This window comes from Chrysochloris asiatica, unplaced genomic scaffold (genome assembly GCF_000296735.1).
Source record: "Chrysochloris asiatica unplaced genomic scaffold, ChrAsi1.0 scaffold00266, whole genome shotgun sequence".
Classification (NCBI taxonomy): domain Eukaryota; kingdom Metazoa; phylum Chordata; class Mammalia; order Afrosoricida; family Chrysochloridae; genus Chrysochloris; species Chrysochloris asiatica.
This window is the reverse complement of record NW_006408784.1, coordinates 1,466,046-1,484,495: the sequence shown is the minus strand read 5'-3', so window position 1 is coordinate 1,484,495 and position 18,450 is coordinate 1,466,046. Positions and strand designations below refer to the sequence as shown.

Below are 18,450 nucleotides of genomic sequence, written 5' to 3'. Positions count from 1 at the left end.
CCACCTAGCAGACATAGCAAAATGTCCCTTATCTGATTATTCAGTTATGCTGGTTAGTAATTCCATACATGAGCCCTGGATACCCACAGATAAATGTAAAAACCTTCCCTAAAAGTTGAGACTATAAATTCCAAAAAGGTTTTCCCAAAAAAAAAAAAAAAAAAAAGCTAAAGAGGATAGAGAGAAACTCTGTTAACTGATGGTAGTGGAGGGGATTATAATCAATGTAATGAAATAAGGTATATGAATGTTTGAATATGAAACCGATGATGTGCCCTGAAAACTTTCATTCAATCCACAATAAAAACCTTAAAAAAAAAAAAAAAAAAAAAAGTTGGCAGTTGGAACCCACTCAGCAGCTTCATGAGAGATAGACCTGGTGATCTGTTTCTGTATAAAAGATTACAGTCAATGGATGATCAGAGCTCAACTAGTAAAAGAAAGAAGAAGGAAAAAAAAAGAGTAGTTTGATACAATTTGATGAACTTGACCTACACCTATGGATGCAGTAGCTCAAGAGAGGGAACAAATCTTTACAGCGAGGATCATTCCCACCCCCTCCATACACAGAGTAGACAGGGAAGGGCAACTTAGACACTGGCTACCCAAAATGGGGGGGCTACAAAGGCAAGAAGTGACTGGCTTACAAACTTTCAAGAGGGAGCCAGAAGGCGCAGAGGAAGGTAGAATCTCCACTGAGTAGTATCCAATCTGTCTGGGCGGGGCTGATGAAAGGAGATGGGGATAGGTCCCTTGTGGTACAATGGTGCATAATTGTTATCAGGACTGACTGTGAGGGTTGAAAATGTAAAGGTGGACATTTTGGAGCAAAAGGATGGGAGTGACTGACTTTGCAGTCTAGGAGCGGAAGTCTCTGGGACCATCAAGGGAAAAGAGCGGAGAGCGGGACCCTACCCAGAGAAGCATGATGCCAGAGACGGAGGCAGAGACGATGACATGGAGAGATGGAGTGGCTGGGGACTCTAGACCCAGAGACGGTGAGGAGCTATGTGCTGAAGACTGGGGGGTAGTGGGGCAGGCTTGCAGGGTATACCTTTGGTTGGTTGATGATGCATGGAGGGGATTGTAACCATGGTAATGAAACGATATACGATAGGATGAAAGTAAATCTAATGTTCTCCCATGTAAATTTATCACATAATTCACAATAAACATTAAAAAAAAAAAAAAAAATTATAGTCAAGAAAAACCTGTGGGGCAGTTCTACTGTGTCACATGAGGTTGCTATGAGTCGGAACCAATTCGACAGAACCCAACAACTATCCGAAAACCACTAAGAAAATAATACTTTCACAAATTCCCTAATCCCATCCCCTCCTAGCTTTTCAAGCCTTCAATACCTTCCTGCTTCTTTAGAAGATCTTCCTTTTCCTGATTCTCATGAACCTCAGGTGGCTTAATCTGAGTTGCCAGCTCAGGATCAATATCATGGCTGTAACTAATATAGTACATTCGACAGTTGCAGCGCGAAATGATCCGCTGAACTTGTTGCGCTTGCTGGGCTTCAGTTGGCTGGTTCCAATCTGGGAAGAGGTGGGCAAGAGATATGAAAAAGACATTTTTGTTCAACAGGGTCCCTTCCTCCATGTGGCTTTGATCAGAAGTAAGAGCCTCTCAACTAGGTGTGAAGTCTGAGGCACTCCAAAAATACTGCTTTCAACCTGCTGTTATGTACTGTCAGTACCAACTCATAGGGACTCTGTATAGGATTTCCTAGAGTGGCTGGTGGGTTTGAACTGCCAGCCTTGTGGTTAGCAGTCCAGTGTTTATCCTACAGCACCATATCAGGGTCTAACAAAAATCACAAAGTGGGCCTAACTTCAGCATCTATACTGACCTGAAACCTCATACAAAGAGTAAATACCCTCTTTGGGATACACATCTAGTCTTAATCGTATGACTGAGGAGTTAGGGGGAACTGACCTGTGGTGGTGGTAACCATGCCTCCCACTGCCTGCCCACTCTCCATCAGCTCCTGCACAGAGTCCAGACTACGCTGCCGGTGCTCCTCAATATTCTTCACCTAAAGATAGAGATGCAGGCACCTTTAGCTCCTGGGGGGAGCAGTGGACTGTCCTGGTCACAAATTCCCATGCTGCAAGTAGTTACCATAATTTTATGCAAATAACATATGCATTATACCGTTTTCCACAAACCACACACTGTATCTTAGTTTCCTATGCCTACTATGAGCATCATATGTGTGCACATTATTTACATGGACACATATGCGAAAAAATACAGTTGACTTGTTACCGAGACCCCACTGCCTGGAATAGCTTAAAGGGTCTCCTAGAAGCGAGGGTATATCTGGATATCTTGGTCCCAATGCACCCAATTTCTCCAAACCTGAGTTTATCTAAAATTCCCTGAGACCTACCCTTTGCCAGGCCAACCAGTCTTGAGTCAAAAAAAAAAAGAACAGACAAGGTTAAAAGCAAATCAAGTCATGGGCAAAATTTCATCAAAACAAATGAGTTTCCCACCCATTTTGAAACTCATTCTGTTTATATTCTTGCTGTTCTCTGTCTCTTCAGACAGATAACCACTCTGTTACTGTAGCCGTAGAAGGATGGGGCAGAATTCTTTTGACTCTGCCAAGCTAAAGTCTGAGTGTGTAACAGAATAAGTGATATGGGAGTACCCTAAGCAGTCAGATCAAGGCTTCAGGATGGCATATCTGCCAAGTCACGGAAACAATAATGTAGGAAAATCAAGATCAAAGGCCACCTAAGTCAAGCATGTTCCATTCTACTACTACTATCAAAGTCTGAGAAAAAAAAAGGGGTTCTCCTGTAAGAGAAGGCACCCATGAGAGCAGCAGAGGCCCAGAAAATGCAAGAAAGGAAGATCCCGCATGGCTAATCCTTGCCCACCTCTGCATGGGTAGTTAACATCTTCTGTGCCTATTTCTTGAGAACTCCTGAGCTAACATGCACTGTCTGCCTGAGCCATATCAGCATGACCTCTCATATTACCAACAACTTGGCTCTTACTTGGCTTGACATCTAATCTAAATACTCATTACCTCATATAATTATACTTCAGGTTGACTGGATTGAGCCTTAAGGTCCTGGCACCAGTCAGGGAGGAGGAAGAGGGATCAGCTTTACCACCACTGAGCAGAATGGTGTTATCACTTTGGTCCTTATCTGATGAAATTAGATCCAGCAACTCATTTTGGGGTGTACCATGCTCAGCACAATGTGGGCACTTAATAACTATTGAATAAGTAATGATAATGCACAATACTGACTAAGTAAATCTCACAACCATTAGATCTCCTCCTAATTCTGATGATACTATATTCTAGAAATTAGTGTGAATGTAGTTTTACCAAGAAGCTGAACAGAAAATTCACAGCCTTCCAAGGCTATAACAAGCACCTTCCCTACTTCCTACCAACTGCTTATCTATCTCACCATCTGACAAAAATCATTATCTTGCCACAAGCTTAGACCTCCCCATACATAAAGACTTAAAGATTTTCCATATGAATAAAGCTTTATGCTTTTCAAAACACTTCCTATTTGATCATCTCAATAATCCTGTGAGGTACAAGGGTCAAGAATGAACTCCACTTTATAAATAAAAGTAACCTGCTCAAGGGCATAAGGCTAGTATAATGGCAAAGCTGGCATTTGAACTGACATAACCTGATTTCTAGACAAGCAGTGTCTCTATTAAACTTTACTGCCTTGCTGAAACAACCAATCAATCATCTTCAAAAGAGAGATCAGGTAAAGGAGAGAGTTTATCTAAAATTCCCTAAGACCTACTGCCTGTTTTCTTCTAGACATGGCTGCCTTCCGATTATGTGATCAGTCATAGGGATCAGCAGTTTTTCTAGGAGTAAAAGAAGCTCCAACCCATTTTATTCTAGTATGCTAGTAAATGGGATTCTCCTTTGCAGTGAACTGGAATAGCATGAGATTAAGACAAAAAAGTACTATGTGTTCACAGACTCATTGGCTTCATCAAAGGTGTTATTAGCTTCAATATTCGGCCAAGCTGGCAGCAAAAGGCAATGTTAAAAATCTGTCAGCTACTCCGGTCCAAGGGACTAACTATGGAAAATTAGGAATACAATAGGTTTTCCCAGCCCTGCCAACTAACCTCTAACCAAAGCTGTCGGCCATCTTGCTCAGTGGGGCTGCTTTCAGTGGTGGCAAAGTACTGCATGCCATCTAACAGGCAAGTCCAAGATGTCTTTTGCTTCAGTGTGTCACCATACCAGGCTGGATGATGTTGGCACTGCAGTAGCTGGGCTTTGGCAGCTGACACAATGACACAGCCTTCTGTCTCTGCTCCACGTAGAACCATCTAAGCCAGAAATAGCAGAATCACAACATCAGGGAAAATGAAGTTTGTGAGAGATTTGCACCAGCCATTGCAAAAAAAAAAAAATTCTGATTTACTTAGTATATCTTGATGGTGGTGGTGGTGGTGGTTGTGTGCTGTTGAGTCAGTTCCGACTCAGAGTGACTTCGTGTAGGGTTTCTGAGGATGTAAATCTTTACAGGAGCAGAAAGCTTTATCTTTCTCCCATGGAGCAGAGCTCGTAGATTCAATCTACTACACTACCAGTGCTCCTTTAGTGAATCTTACTGAGTCTTAAATATGAGAGTGATTAGCCATGATTGATCAACCAGCTTCAAGGAATTTTTTTGTGGGGGTGGAAAGGGAGGTAGAGATAGAAAAGTTCTCTCCCACTCATTCTGAAAGGAATAGCGAAAAGCATCACCATAGAAAGCTTGTAAGTCCGTCTTCTGCCTATAAATGATTGGAATACCTAAAATGGGGCTACAACGTGCCCAGTGAAGGAGCCTTCCTGCGGAGCCTCTGCAATACATAAGACTATATAGGTGGAAGCCTGAACCACATCCAGATCTCCAGAGATGGGAAATTCCCACTTGAAAGGATAAGCAGACCAGCCTGGAGTGGCTAGAAGAACAGAAGGTACTTCTTGAAAGAAAGGCCTACAGGAAAAATATAAAACAACACAGGCAGACTGACTGTTACTACAAGAACAAGCAATTTGCCTGCCCAGGAAACATCAAGGCAAGTGGTGGGGTCCCCTCAGTGCAAACCCCCTTCCAAGACTAAGACTCAATGGGAATACATGCTCTGATTGGTGACCACACTCGACACCAATAAGGGGAAGTGAGCAATGAAGTGGTGAGCTAAGCCCTACAACGTTCAATAGACTTCTGTGAACCCGGATGAAAAGCTGGTTGACCGGCAGTGTGGCAAGACCTAGGGACTCTTGGGCCCAGAGTCAGTGACATAGCCACAGAGGACTAGAGTGGAGAGTGAAGCATCCAGCTGATAAGAAGAGAGGGTATATGCATAAGAACACCCACACTTGCAGATAATACCCACTTATCCTGGCTTCAGTGACTAGATGATCAGAGCTCAACCAGAAGTAAAATGAAAAGGGGAAAAAAAAAAAGTATTCTCATACAATTTGATTAACTTGACCTACACCTATGGAAGCAGTAGCTCAAAAGAGGGAACAAGTCCTTACAGCAAGAATCATTCCCACCCCCTCCACACACAGAGTAGACAGGGATGGGCAACTTGGACATTGGCTACCCAAAATGGGAGGCGGGGGGCTACAAAGGCAAGAAGTGACTGGCTTACAAGCTTTCAAGAGGGAACCTAGATCCAGAGGGCCTGGAGGAAGGTAGAATCTCCAGTGAGTAGTATCCAATCTGTCTAGGTGGGGCTGATGCAATGAAATGCAGACGGGTCTCTTGTGATACAATAGTGAATAATTGTTATCAGGACTGATTGTGAGGGTTGGAAATGTAAAGGTAGACGTTTATAGCAAGGAGGGGAGTGATTACCTTTTCAATCTAGGAGCGGAGGTCCCTAGGACCATCAAGGGAGAAGAGCAGAGAGCGGGACCCTACCCAGAGAAGCAGTGATGCCTGAAATGGAGCCAGAGATGATGACGTGGAGTGATGGAGCAGCTGGAGACTTTAGATGCAGAGAGGGAGAGTGACTGTGTGCTGAAGACCTGGGGGGTATGGGGGAAGGATTGCAGGGTATACCCTTTGGTTGGTTGATGACGCATGGAGGGGATTGTTAACCATGGCAATGAGACGATATACGATAGAATGAATGTAAAACTAATGTTCTCCCATGTAAACTATCACATAATTCACAATAAAACATTTAAGAAAAAAAGAAAGAAAAGAAAAGCTCTCTCCCACTCATTCTTTAGAGGTGGGGGAAAGGTGAACAAATATGATTATGATTCAGCCTGATACTGGGGTGCTCTGGTAAAGGGAAAAGTACCTGGCAGTTGACCAACTCAATAAGGCAGTTTCGGTTGTATATGTCATCTGTCTGGCAGGCAGCAATGCCACACAACTGGTCACTTACACCTGATTCCTCTTCTGTGAACACCACAAACCTATCTGTCTCCTCAATCAGCTTCTGCAACATGTAAGCACCTAGAAGAGAAACAGGAAGGAAAGGTGACAGTCTCAAAGAAAGAGAACAGCTTCAGGGTCAAACTGAGTTTCCTTCAATTTCTCTGGCTATGGAAGGGCTAGAGCATGTTCTTCCCAACCTGCAACCCCACCCCAACCAACCCCACTCCTTGAAGAGGATCTCTAAGAGCAAAATCAGTGTTCACATTTAATTTGCCCCCTCATTCTTAAAAATCAATATTAAAAATAACATTCCCAGCACAAAATTTAAAAAGTCTAAGTAAATGGTAGCCTTTTTAAATTAGATGTGTATAGTCACTTCTGGTTTATTCTGGCATCTTTTGTTCCCTTAAATTTTTTTTTTTTTTAATGTTTTATTGTGAATTATGTGATAGTTTACATGGGAGAACATTAGTTGTACATTCATCCTATCGTATATTGATTCCCTTTAATTTTTAATTCGTTATTATTTTACATGCCATTTGCTTGTTGATCATCCCTAGCCCTTGAAACCATTTCCTTTGCATCAGTGCCACTATATTCTTGTAGTTCTGCTGCTTCCTCTGACTGTGTCTCTAGACCAGGGATGGGGAACCACTTTTCTGCCAAAATTTACATCATTCACAGGCCATACAAAATGATCAGCCTATACGTTAGCCTTTTATAAAAGGAGCTCTGGTAGCAGAGTGGTTACCAGTCAGGCTGCTAATCTCATGGTCAGCAGTTCGAAACTATCAGCAGTTCCCCAGGAGAAAGATGAGGCTTTCTGCTCCTGTACAGATTTATAACCTCAGAAACCCTATATAGGGTCACTATGAGCAGTAGCACATAACAACCAAACAACAATATTTGGTCAAACATTTCATTAACTCACCTCTAATGTGATGGCTGGAATTGCGGTTGCCTTGGTAAGGCCAGACCAAATGATTTCAAGGGCCTTATATGGCCCTCAGGCTGGATGTTCCCCACCCCTGCCCTTGGCCCTCTCCTTCCTTCTCCCAGTTCTTAGAAATAAGTATCTCCTGAGGTCGATCCTTGGTCTCTTTCCTTACTCTCTCCTTTAATGAGTTTCCCTAACTATGGTTAAGATCACTCCCTAAAATCAGTTTGCTTGTATTCAAATCCTGTATCTGTCACTTAATTCGATGGTAATCTTGATCAGCTTGCTTTAATCTCTAAAACTCAATTTTCTCATCTGTAAATATCTCATAAGGTTGTTGTGAAAATGTAATGGAATAATATATCAAAGTATTTAGAGAGTACCTGACGTAGTAAGCAATTAGTATTATTTCAATTGTATTAACTATTAATTCTATTTTGACACTCCCAAATCTGTATCTCTAGCCCTAAGCTTCTAGACCCTCATTTCCATCTGTTAGACATTACTTAGATATCTACTAGCGTCCAAATCTGTAGAGTCCAAATCTGAACTCAACATCCCTACATTTCACCAAACCTGTTTTAATCTCCTGGCTCTATTTCTGTTATTATTGCTATCATAATGAGAGTCACCAGGCTCAAAAGCTCAGTCATTATTCTCTCTCTGAACTCCTTTCACCAGTTGCCAAAACTCCTGGAGTCTATATGCACAATAATGTCCTATCCGTCTCATCTTCATTCCCACTGCCTCTACCTAGTTCAGATCCTCATTCCCTTTGTTGAAACCACCATAATTTCCTAACTTGTCTCCCACCTCCAGTCTTCCTTTCCTCTGTCCTCCTACTCATCACTGCCAGATTTAACTCCCTAAAAGTAAGGCTCTTAATGATGACACATCCCTATTTAAAAACCTTTGGTAGGTCACCACTGCCTGCTGGATAAAGACCCAAAACTCCTTAGTTCTGTATGAGAAAGGCCTTTGAAAAAGCTACCTCCAGCTTTCCTCTCTAGCCTTTTCTTTCACTACTCTCCATTAGTGATTCTCTGGGTCAACCAAAATAAGACTGTTCACTCTCTTGAACATACACTTTTCCAACTCTACTCTTACTCAGGTTATTCTGTCTGCCCTGAATACCCTTCCTCCCCATTTCCACATATTCAAAAAATAATCAAGACTTCTAAGTCCAGCTCAAATACTACTTCCTTTAGTAAATCTGTTCCTGATGGTACACTCTTCTTTACTCCAACTGTAAATAACTCCCATAATTTTTTTATATGTCTCTTGTAGCATTTTAATCATCTAGTGAAAAGGTGACTTTTCATCTAGTTCTCAAAATCATCATAAACTTACATGCCTCTGTACCTATTTGTTACTCTCTCTTCCTTCTAAAATGCCCTTTCCTTTTTGCCTGTCGAACTCTTACTCATCTTTCTAGACTCACCTCAGAATCAACTCTGTGAAATTTTTCTGGACTTCTCTATGCTGATTTAATTACTTTCTTCTGCGAGCTCCCACAGTACCCTCGATCATTCTTCAAAGCATTTTCACAATGAAATTTATAATTTACATGTCTCTCTTCCTGAGCTCCCCTACAAGTCTAGTGACTGTAATTTATTCATCCTCGTATCCCCAATGTTTAACGTCATGTCTGCTACATTACAAGCCTTCAACAAAGCTAGAATGAATGAATGAACTATACTTAGCTCATCTAGGGACGATAAGCTGGTTGAGTCAAGAAGTAGAGTATGTTAAATTCTATACCCTCACTGGACCTAGCACAGCGCTTTGTGCCTGTTTGTTGCTGTTGCTATTAAATGCCATTGAGTCAGTTCTGACTCGTAGCAACCCTGTAGAGGGTTTGCAAAGCTTAAATACTAAGTATTGGCTGACTAATTAATTCATCAAGACATAAGATAATTCTCTAATCTTTTGCCTCTTTCCTCTATTCATCCTGTTTTAGCCCCATCCTTCCCAGTCCTCTTTTCTTGGCCACAGAGCCAGAGACTTTAATTCGCCACATTATTGCTATGACTTATTGTTGTTATTGTTAAGGGCCGTTGAGTTGGTTCCAACTCATAGCAACCTTGTATAGGGTTTCTGAGAAGCTGGCAAGTCTGAACTGCCGCCTTTGTGGTTCAAAATGACCTGTGGTCAAATACTTATCCTACAGTGCCACACCAGGACTCCATGTAAGACTTAGGTGCCCTCATGTGGAAAAGGAGCTTTGTTGCTATAGCTAGATGGAACCAGCTAGGATTTAGTGCTTTAAACTCCTGTCCCAGGCCATGCCCATGTTCTAACCCTAACCCTATGAAGTATTAGGTCCTTCAGCTGACCTCCTGATGATGCTTTATCAGACTGTCCACTGAAGCTGGGAGTGTTGACACGAGGTGGGGCTGGGACACTGGTTGGGACACCCCGCTTTGGCTTTTTGGCTGGTATCTGGGGATCAATCTTTAACCCCTTCAAGGCTTCAGTAGAGAGATTACGCTTGAGTACAGCTGCCTTTTTGTAGCCATCATACAAGCCAAAAGCAATGTCTCGATTGGTAGTTGTCCAAGAAGCCCGTAAATCCACCAGGTGCAGCTGGTGTGTGTGAAAGGCAGGATCTCCATCCCGTGTAGAGAGTTCCTAGGAAAAAAGTCAAGGGGGGCTCAAGGTAGCATGGAAACTCCCACCATTGCTCTGAAACCACAAATGTAGCGATAAGAAAACCTGTTCTGAAGTAGACAGGAAGATCCTGGAGAGCAGCTGGTAGGCTTGAACCAATAACCTTGTGGTTCACAGTCCAGTGCTTATCTTACAGAACCACCATGCTCCCCACTATATTTTAACTACACATTGTATTTTAAATGGGAGTCCCAGTATGGCACTGGATCACAAGGTAGGTTTAAACCATAAGGTCAGTGGTTCAAATTCACCAGCCACTCCTTGGAAACCCTATATAGGGTCACCGAGTCAGAACTGACTCAACGGCACTTAACAACAACAACAACAATATTTAAATGACTAAGAGAATCTCAACTTAAAATTCTTCAATAACTGAAAAATAAAGATCATCACATAAGGTACTAGGCAAAAAGTTTTACTCTATTTCCTGAAGAGACAATCTTTAGAAACAGGGAGGAATGGAATTTTCAAAGAAAGAGACACTGACACAGTCCAAGTGAGGGCATCATAAAGTAATGCCATGTATGCTCCTATTAGCTTGGAATATACTTAGAAACCTTCCCAGGGACTTAGCCTAAAATCAACTCAGGTTAATAAGGTAGAAAAAGATTGCCTCATGCAGTACCTCCTCAGCTGTAGGATTGCTGTGTCGTTGGTAGGTAAGGGAGGACAGGCTCAGCAGGTGGGTCTTTGTTATCAAGGGATCAAGGCAGTGATCAGCATTTTCTTCAGTAGGTGTGGCCATCAGGTGAACGGTCACCTGACTGAGGTCACTCACCATCTGAGTGACACTCCAATCAGAGATAAGGCGCCGCATCACTGTGCCTGCTGAGAAAAGGAGACACACAGAACCTATGCAGACCAGTACACAAAGAAAATGTGGAACAGAATGGGAGAAGAGGAGTGGAACTGAGAAACAGAAGGAGTTAGGCTAAGAGAAATGAAGGGGTGTTAAATCTTACCTTGCGGTATAAGCCTCTGAGTGCCTCGAGTGAAGACATGGCCCTGACTGCACTCAATCTGGATACCCCGTTGTTGAGCAAATGAGGCCCAATAATGCACCTAGCAGCAAGAGAGCATAATACCATATGAAAGACATGAGAGGGATGATTAAGCGATCATATATGGAATTAGAGGCTCTAGAAATGAGAGCAAAATTGAACAGCAAGAGCTAGAGCACAGACCTAGAAGAGACAAACTAAAACTAAAGACAGGAAAAAGAACTGATAATGTAAGCAGGGATATCAGAATCTGACCTGCAGCTGAGGGAAGAGTGCAGTATAGGAAAGCTGCTTGTAGTGTTGACCAAGTTTCTTCTTGCTGGGTTTCAAGTTGTTGAATAGCTTTCCCCTGCAGATAGGCCTTGTGACACTAGTCCAAGTTGCCCAAAAGTTTTGCATCCAGCGCAGAGTACTACTATATAGCAGAATTCGAGGCTGAGATAGTGCTGCAAAGAAAAGGATAAATATTCCCCCATCTGTGGGCAAGACAAAGTGGTGATGTGAAATCCTTACCTAGCTTCAGATTTTAGAGGTTTAAAAAACCCAATCAGCACCTAACTTTACAATCAGTAGCCTCAGAGTTCCCGTTTCTCAAGCTCTATGCTTTTTCCAACCCCCAAAGCCCTAGCTCAAAAAAAAAAGCTTTATCCCAAGTCCTCCCTTTCCTTTTTCTATCCCCTTCCCAGAAGACCCAGCTGAAATCTTCAAGGTCCAAGCCCATCCTCCCAGCCTCTCCCCTCCCCGTTCCCAAGCCCAAGCCTTACTCCCACTGTGCCGAGTCAGATCCATCTTGATGGAGAGATTAAGGTTCTCAGAGCGGAAGGCCCGGTAGGAGTCATGGAACTGGCCCAAGGGCACCTCAGGAAGGAACTCTGGGGCCCGAAGAGTGACTCCATGGTGATCATGGGGGTTCCCATGGCACAGCCACTGCAGGTCCAGTGTCATGCAGAGGTCAGGCAGGTGAAGGAAGCAGCAGTCGTCATACCTGCCTCACAACAGAGCCCCAGCCCTCAGTGCCCTGATCAGTTGCACCCCTCAGTTCTTCCCCTCTCCCTCCACCCCATCTGCCCCACCTCACTGAGACCCCACCCATCACTCTACTCACTTGGAGGCTGTTCTCACATTGACATCCAAGTCACCCTTGAACACAAACTGACCAGGTTTCCAATGAAAAGACAAGTGATTCCACTCCCAGTGCATATTTTCAGTTGTGTTGTATGGATCCTGTAACCATCCCAAGAACTTGGTGAAAGATGGGTAAGAAAACCACATTCATTCCCTATGTCACTACTTTTCTCTCTTCCGTCTTTCCCAATTTGTTGTACCAGGCCCCACCATACCACTGTCATATGAAACAGACGCCTCACGACCACTCACCTCAGTAGCCAGCTGGTGTAGGTTTGCCTGTTCAATGTCCATGTGCCAGTCCCCATGGAACAGAAGACGACTCTTGTCCCACCAGGGCAAGGGGGGACTGGGATCAGCTGAGGGCTTGGTCAAGAGGTCCACAGATTGGCCAATCAGTGTCCAGGCTGGATCCCAGCATGGTCCCCATACTACTGTGTACTGGAAGATTTCCGCTGGGGTAAAGGGGCAGAGGCTTCAGCTTGTTATACAACTTCACCCCTCTCGTCCTCCTTTAAACTCTAGAAGCACCTCAATTCTTCCACCCCAACCACCATAAACCCCCAGTTAAACCAGTGGCCCTCTTCTACTCACAGTGAAAATCATGGTAGAACTTGAGTGGGGGCATGTTCCTCTCCACTGCCACATTACCCCATGGAAGCCCCAAGTGTAGGATTTGACGCCGACGGGAACAAGGCTGACCACTTTGCTCAGTGCCCACAAGCCGACCCATCAGTCGCCAGTCACGGATCTCAAACAAGTACCGGGGATAGTCTCTGATCCGAACTGTTACAGGGAGGATACATATTGGCGAAACAAGGGTCTGGATCAGCATGCTCAACCTTTTTTTCCTTGCCACTCTTTTACCCAACTATTTTTACAAACTCAAAGAATAAAGGTTGGCAGTTAATGACAGCAAAGCTGGAAAAGAACACAAAGACCCTGGAGCAAAGGTGAGCAGCACAGTACTGACATCCAAGAGTCACACTAGCCCTAGAGACAACTGTGCTATTTGTCACTCTGTATTAGCCAGCCAGTTTCAGGGAGAAATTCAGGAACAAAGAAAAAGAAGAGGAAGCTACTCCAAAACAGCCACCATTTCTAATACATGAGAGGACTTCAAAAAAGTTTTGGGTTAAATCCCATTATCTTTTCATTCCATTTTATCCATGATTTTTTTTGAAGCCCCTTCGTAATGTAGATCCTCTCTTATCACTCAGAGAGCTCTTTGGAGCTCAGAAGGGCAAACACCTGGCAAATAAGGGAAGCACTACTCACCCAGAAAGTTCTTGACATTGCACTTGAGCATCCGACACCACTGAATGACAAGATCTACTCCTTCAGCAGTAAAAGGGCTCCCTGGATCAAGTTCTCGAACCTGTTCTAGTACACGCTCAGGACCATGGAAGGAAGCATCTGCCAGGGCCACCAGCTCTAATCCTGACAGGCTCCAAGTGAGCAGGGCCCTGCGCATGGGTGTATTGCCATACAGACGACGAGAACGCTGGATGTAGATTTCAATGTTTTTGCGTTCCAAAGAAGCATAGAGCTCCTCAATTTTGCGGGCTGGCAATAACTCCCCATGCTGCTTCCGGAGGGCAGCCACTTTGGCATCCAGCAGCTGCAGTCTTTTGGCACTCTCCTTGCTTTCATCCTTCATCAGTTCATAGTTGTCACGAAGTTTCACTTCAAAAATGTCATCCAGGAAGACCCATGAGAAATGCTGAACCTTCAGAAGCAGATCAGGCGGAAGTAGGGTAGGGCTTGGCGAGACCCGAGCATGAGTCCCTCGATGGAGGCCCTTCAGCCATTTCTGAACTCCCACAGCCTCATCCAGAGTTCGAGAGAAGTCATATTGATAAGGAAACTCGACTGAGACTGAGCCCAGGGAAAGGAGCCAGACACAGTTCCGGAGGGTCTGCAATGCAGGGAAGGGGTTCCGGTGGAGGATCATCTCCTCCAGCTCAGGTAACAGCTGTACCTCCAACTCCTTGAAATTGAAGATACTATTGCCATCAAAGCCAGCAGCCAGCTCTGGACAATAAGCCTGCAGAGAACCCCCATGCCGGCTCAGTGACACACTCTCTGCTGCCAGAGTAATGAACTTGTCCTCAGCCACAAATGCGGTCAGCTTGGCTGTGCTCACTTCTAGTGTCAGGTTCAGTGGCCGCTTTGGAGGGGATGGCTCAAGAGGACAGCCTTCCAGTTCAGAAGTGTTTTCTAGAGTCTCTAGTGCATGAGGTAGAACAATATCAGGGAACAGAGTGGCCCTTAACAGGTCTCGGCACTGCAGTGTGGCCAGGACATGCTGGTACAGGTACATGTGATCTGGGGGACTCCATAGTAAGGTCAGCCCTGCACCACACTGAACCTTTAGGGAGGAAGAGAAAAGCATCATTTACCATGTTCTAGAACAGTAGAGATGTCAGGGGTTAACAAACATGCATGTTTGGCTTAAAAAGACTTTCCTAAGTAACCAAAGGAATCCTGGTATGGTGCTGTGGATTAATGTGCCAGACTGCAAAGCCATTTGAACCGTAAGGTCAGTGGTTCAAGCTCACCAGCTGCTCCTCGGAAACCCTATACAGGGTTGTTATGGGTTGGAACCGACTCAACGACACTTAATAGCAAGAAAGTAACCAAAACAACTCTCTTGTTTTATTCCCTTTAGCATTAATATGCTGACCTAATAGTTCTATAATCTTATACTTAAAAACACTTTTAAGTTACCCTCAACTAGGTTCTATATTATCTGAGAGAAAGGGCTATGTGTTCTAATTCTTTAGGATCGAATCATTTGATTTTACTGATTCCGCTCATGAGTTCTCTTTCCACATTCCCCACACTGCTGTAACCACTGCAATAATCAATTCGAAAACAGTGCGTGCAAAGATTGCATTCTGACTGAATTCTTAAAAGGTAGTACAAAAATACTGATCACATAAGTCAATAAGCACTTGACTTATATGCAAGTATGCTTCAAGGAAAGGAATAAAGTCCTTGTCAGCTTGAAAAATAGTCAGTTCCAAACAGTTAAGTGGATGGAACAAATTAAAATTCTAGAAAACTATTCAGTTTCCAAAGGAAGTGAACAAACAGGAAGATGCTCCATCCTCCTTCTAACAGGGCACCATATCCATCTGATACCCTGATGAGTATTCCTCAACTTTCCTATCCTTTCCAGCCCTTTAATCAACTGAGTGCTTCATCAAAATGCTATCTTAGTGATGGTGATTAAACATGATGAGTATAATTAAAGTCAGAGAACTGTACATGTGAAGACTGCAGAAATGGCAAATGTACATTTGTATACTATATACTAAATGTATCTATTACGTATACTACTATAGTGCCGTCAAGTTGGTTCCAACTCATATTGATCCTGTATAGGAGTTTCCGAGGAGCAACTGGTGAATTTGAACCACTGATCTTGTGTTCAAACTGACCTTGTGGCCCTGCGCTTATCCTACAGCACCACACCAGGAATCTATTACCTATGTATTTACCACAAAAAAATAAAATAGAGTCATTTTATTTTTTTAAAAAAGATACCCAGCTATAAGAGGAAAAAAATGTATTCTGATTCAATTTGATGAACTTGACCTACACCTATGGAAGCAGTAGGTCAAAAGAGGGGACAAATCCTTACAACAAGAATCATTCCCACCCCCTCCACAGAGAGTAGACAGGGATGGGCAACTTGGACATTGGCTACCCAAAATGCGGGGGAGGGCCTACAAAGACAAGAAGTGACTGGCTTATAAGCTTTCAAGAGGGAACCTAGATCCAGTGGGCCTGGAGGAAGGTAGAATCTCCAGTGAGTAGTATCCAATCTGTCTAGGCGGGGCTGATGAAATGAAATGCAGATGGGTCTCTTGTGATACAATAGTGAATAATTGTTATCAGGACTGATTGTGAGGGTTGGAAATGTAAAGGTAGATGTTTCATAGCAAGGAGGGGAGTGATTAACTTTCCAGTCTAGGAGTGGAGGTCCCTAGGATCATCAACAGAGAAGAGCGGAGAGTGGGACCCTACCAGAGAATCACTGATGCCTGAAATGGAGGCAGAGACGATGATGTGCAGAGACAGAGCAGCTGGGGACTTTAGATCCAGAGAGGGAGAGGGGCTGTGTGCTGAATACCGGGGGGATGTGGGGGGCATACCCTTTGGTTGGTTGATGATGCATAGAGGGGATTGTAACCATGGCAATGAGATGATATATGATAGAATGAATGTAAAACTAATGTTCTCCCATGTAAACGAACACATTAATTCACAATAAAACATTAAAAAAAAAGATACCCAGCTATAATTTTTTTCTTAAGAGACATTTTTTTTCCAGAGTTACTTATTGAAATATTTACATTATATCTGGTACCTGCTTTAAAATAATTAATTTTGGAACCAGGGTGGAAGAGATTAGTGGGAATAGAGTTGAAACAAATCGGTCATGAGTAGGTAATGATTGAAGTTGACGATGCATGCATGAAAGTTCACAGAGCCTCCCTAGTTTTGCATGTATTTAAAATTTCATAATAAATTAAAAACGTCTAGAACAAGCCAGAAAAAAAAGAAATCCACATTTCTCATGATGAGATTCATACGACTCAAAGGAATGATAAATGCTCTAAACCTCAGGAAAAAGCAATCTGTCCCCAGCCTCCCCATTGAAGTGGTACCTCTAGAGAGCGGATGCTGCTGTGATAAGTGATGGAGAGCATGGAGAGGCTGAGCACTGGAGTCGGGATGTCGGGAGCCTTGCAACAGGGCTGCATCTTCTCTGTGATCGACTTCACCAGGGCAAGCACAAGTCCTTGAATACCCACAGTGGAGGTCTCAGCACTGCCCAGAACAGTCAGGGTGTCTAGTCTGACTTCTGAAGCACCTAGCATCCAGAAACCATGTCAGTCTGGGTTTCAACTCTCAAATGGCAACCGAAGAAGTCCTCATTCTCCTTTCTTATCTAGTCATTTATTCACTCCAGTTATGTATTCCCCACACCTCCTTAAACTCATTCCTTATGTTTTAGGGAAACTTTTCCTTTCCTATCTTAATCTAACTAAATCTGGCAAAGTTAGAGAAGTTCTCTAACTTCTACAAATTGCTCAGAGACACATTAGTTACTCTGTAGAACTAAACACACAAAAAAATTAATGAAAAACTACATGGGTCTCACTCTGACATCCACCCACCCTGACATCCATAATTACATTATGGCTAAATATTTGTTCTATATATATCTTGCTTACTGTCTTGCCTTTCATAAACCCTTAAAGAATACCAAGAAGTCTATAGTTATAAGACTCCCAGCAGCTCAGGTCTCTAATTTAGAAAAATCTCAGATAATCAGCTTCACAACGTGAGACGGTACAGACGGAATCAGCATAAACTGCCCAGGTTACAAAACACTCACGTTAGTACAGTTTCTGTCCCACTTACCAACCAGGGCACAAAGGGTGAACAAATTCATGTCCTCCACCTTTAAGTCCACCTTCCAGAGTAATGACATAGATTCCCCAGATGAAGACTCCCTAGAAATAGCTGGATTCTGAGATTGTAGGCCCATCAAGGGTAAAATCCGAGAGACACACTGGACACAGGTATCTGATGCCTCCACTTGCAATCCTCGGATGGTGCAATCAAGAAAAAGTGTATCTGACTGGGTGCTGGACAGGCCCAGAGGCTGATTATAGCTACCCTAGAAAATAAGTGGTGACTCCATTAGCAGCACGCAGGTGCACATTTCAGTAAATTCCTGATAAAAACGTAAACATCTGTTCTCACTCACAATAAAAAAAAATTTTTTTAAACACAAAAAACTTACCCATCCCCTGCTGCCAACAAAGTGCCCAGTGCTCTGAATAAAGAATGGCAAGGTGAAGAAACTGTTCACCTACCTGTAGTGTGAAGGAGTCTAAGACAAGTGCTTCACCCCAAACATGCATATTGGGTGGGTGGGGTGCCCGCTGAATGTGAGAGTCACTGCCCACACGCCAGCAGAGGTGGTCCACAGTTAGGACGCCCCGCTGATGGATACTCTGGGGCCTCAGGTGCTGATAATCTGAACAAAGATGGTTGGAAAGAGAGTGCGTGGAGTCACTGTGACCACCCATCGGGCTTAGCTCTGCTAGTGGACACATTCTATTTCTTTTCCATCCCAAAGTCTTACCCAGAGAGATGGAATTGAAGCCCAAGGCAAAAGGCGGTGTATCTCCAAGCTGAATGGAAATGATGACATTAGAGATAGAGGTGCTAAAGATGATGGGTGCCAGGATTTGAGGAAAGGTTCTGTATGGGAAAAACACGACTGTTT

The 18,450-nt window shown here is 43.5% G+C and overlaps 1 protein-coding gene across 1 annotated transcript in view; it reads right to left on the bottom strand.

Annotated features, from left to right (window-relative positions):
- KIAA0100 (KIAA0100 ortholog) overlaps positions 1–18,450 on the bottom strand; it is a 31,475-nt gene that overhangs the window by 7,478 nt on the left and 5,547 nt on the right. The window contains exons 12-28 of the mRNA XM_006874203.1: positions 18,307–18,425; positions 18,035–18,198; positions 17,577–17,835; positions 16,817–17,022; positions 13,416–14,508; positions 12,732–12,923; positions 12,390–12,592; positions 12,118–12,236; positions 11,777–11,997; positions 11,268–11,458; positions 10,974–11,073; positions 10,637–10,839; positions 9,678–9,972; positions 6,325–6,482; positions 4,138–4,344; positions 1,945–2,044; positions 1,362–1,544 (exon numbers count right to left, since the gene is read on the bottom strand). Coding sequence (XP_006874265.1) covers positions 1,362–1,544; positions 1,945–2,044; positions 4,138–4,344; positions 6,325–6,482; positions 9,678–9,972; positions 10,637–10,839; positions 10,974–11,073; positions 11,268–11,458; positions 11,777–11,997; positions 12,118–12,236; positions 12,390–12,592; positions 12,732–12,923; positions 13,416–14,508; positions 16,817–17,022; positions 17,577–17,835; positions 18,035–18,198; positions 18,307–18,425 — 4,013 coding nt within the window. The remainder of the gene's footprint in view (positions 1–1,361; positions 1,545–1,944; positions 2,045–4,137; positions 4,345–6,324; positions 6,483–9,677; positions 9,973–10,636; positions 10,840–10,973; positions 11,074–11,267; positions 11,459–11,776; positions 11,998–12,117; positions 12,237–12,389; positions 12,593–12,731; positions 12,924–13,415; positions 14,509–16,816; positions 17,023–17,576; positions 17,836–18,034; positions 18,199–18,306; positions 18,426–18,450) is intronic.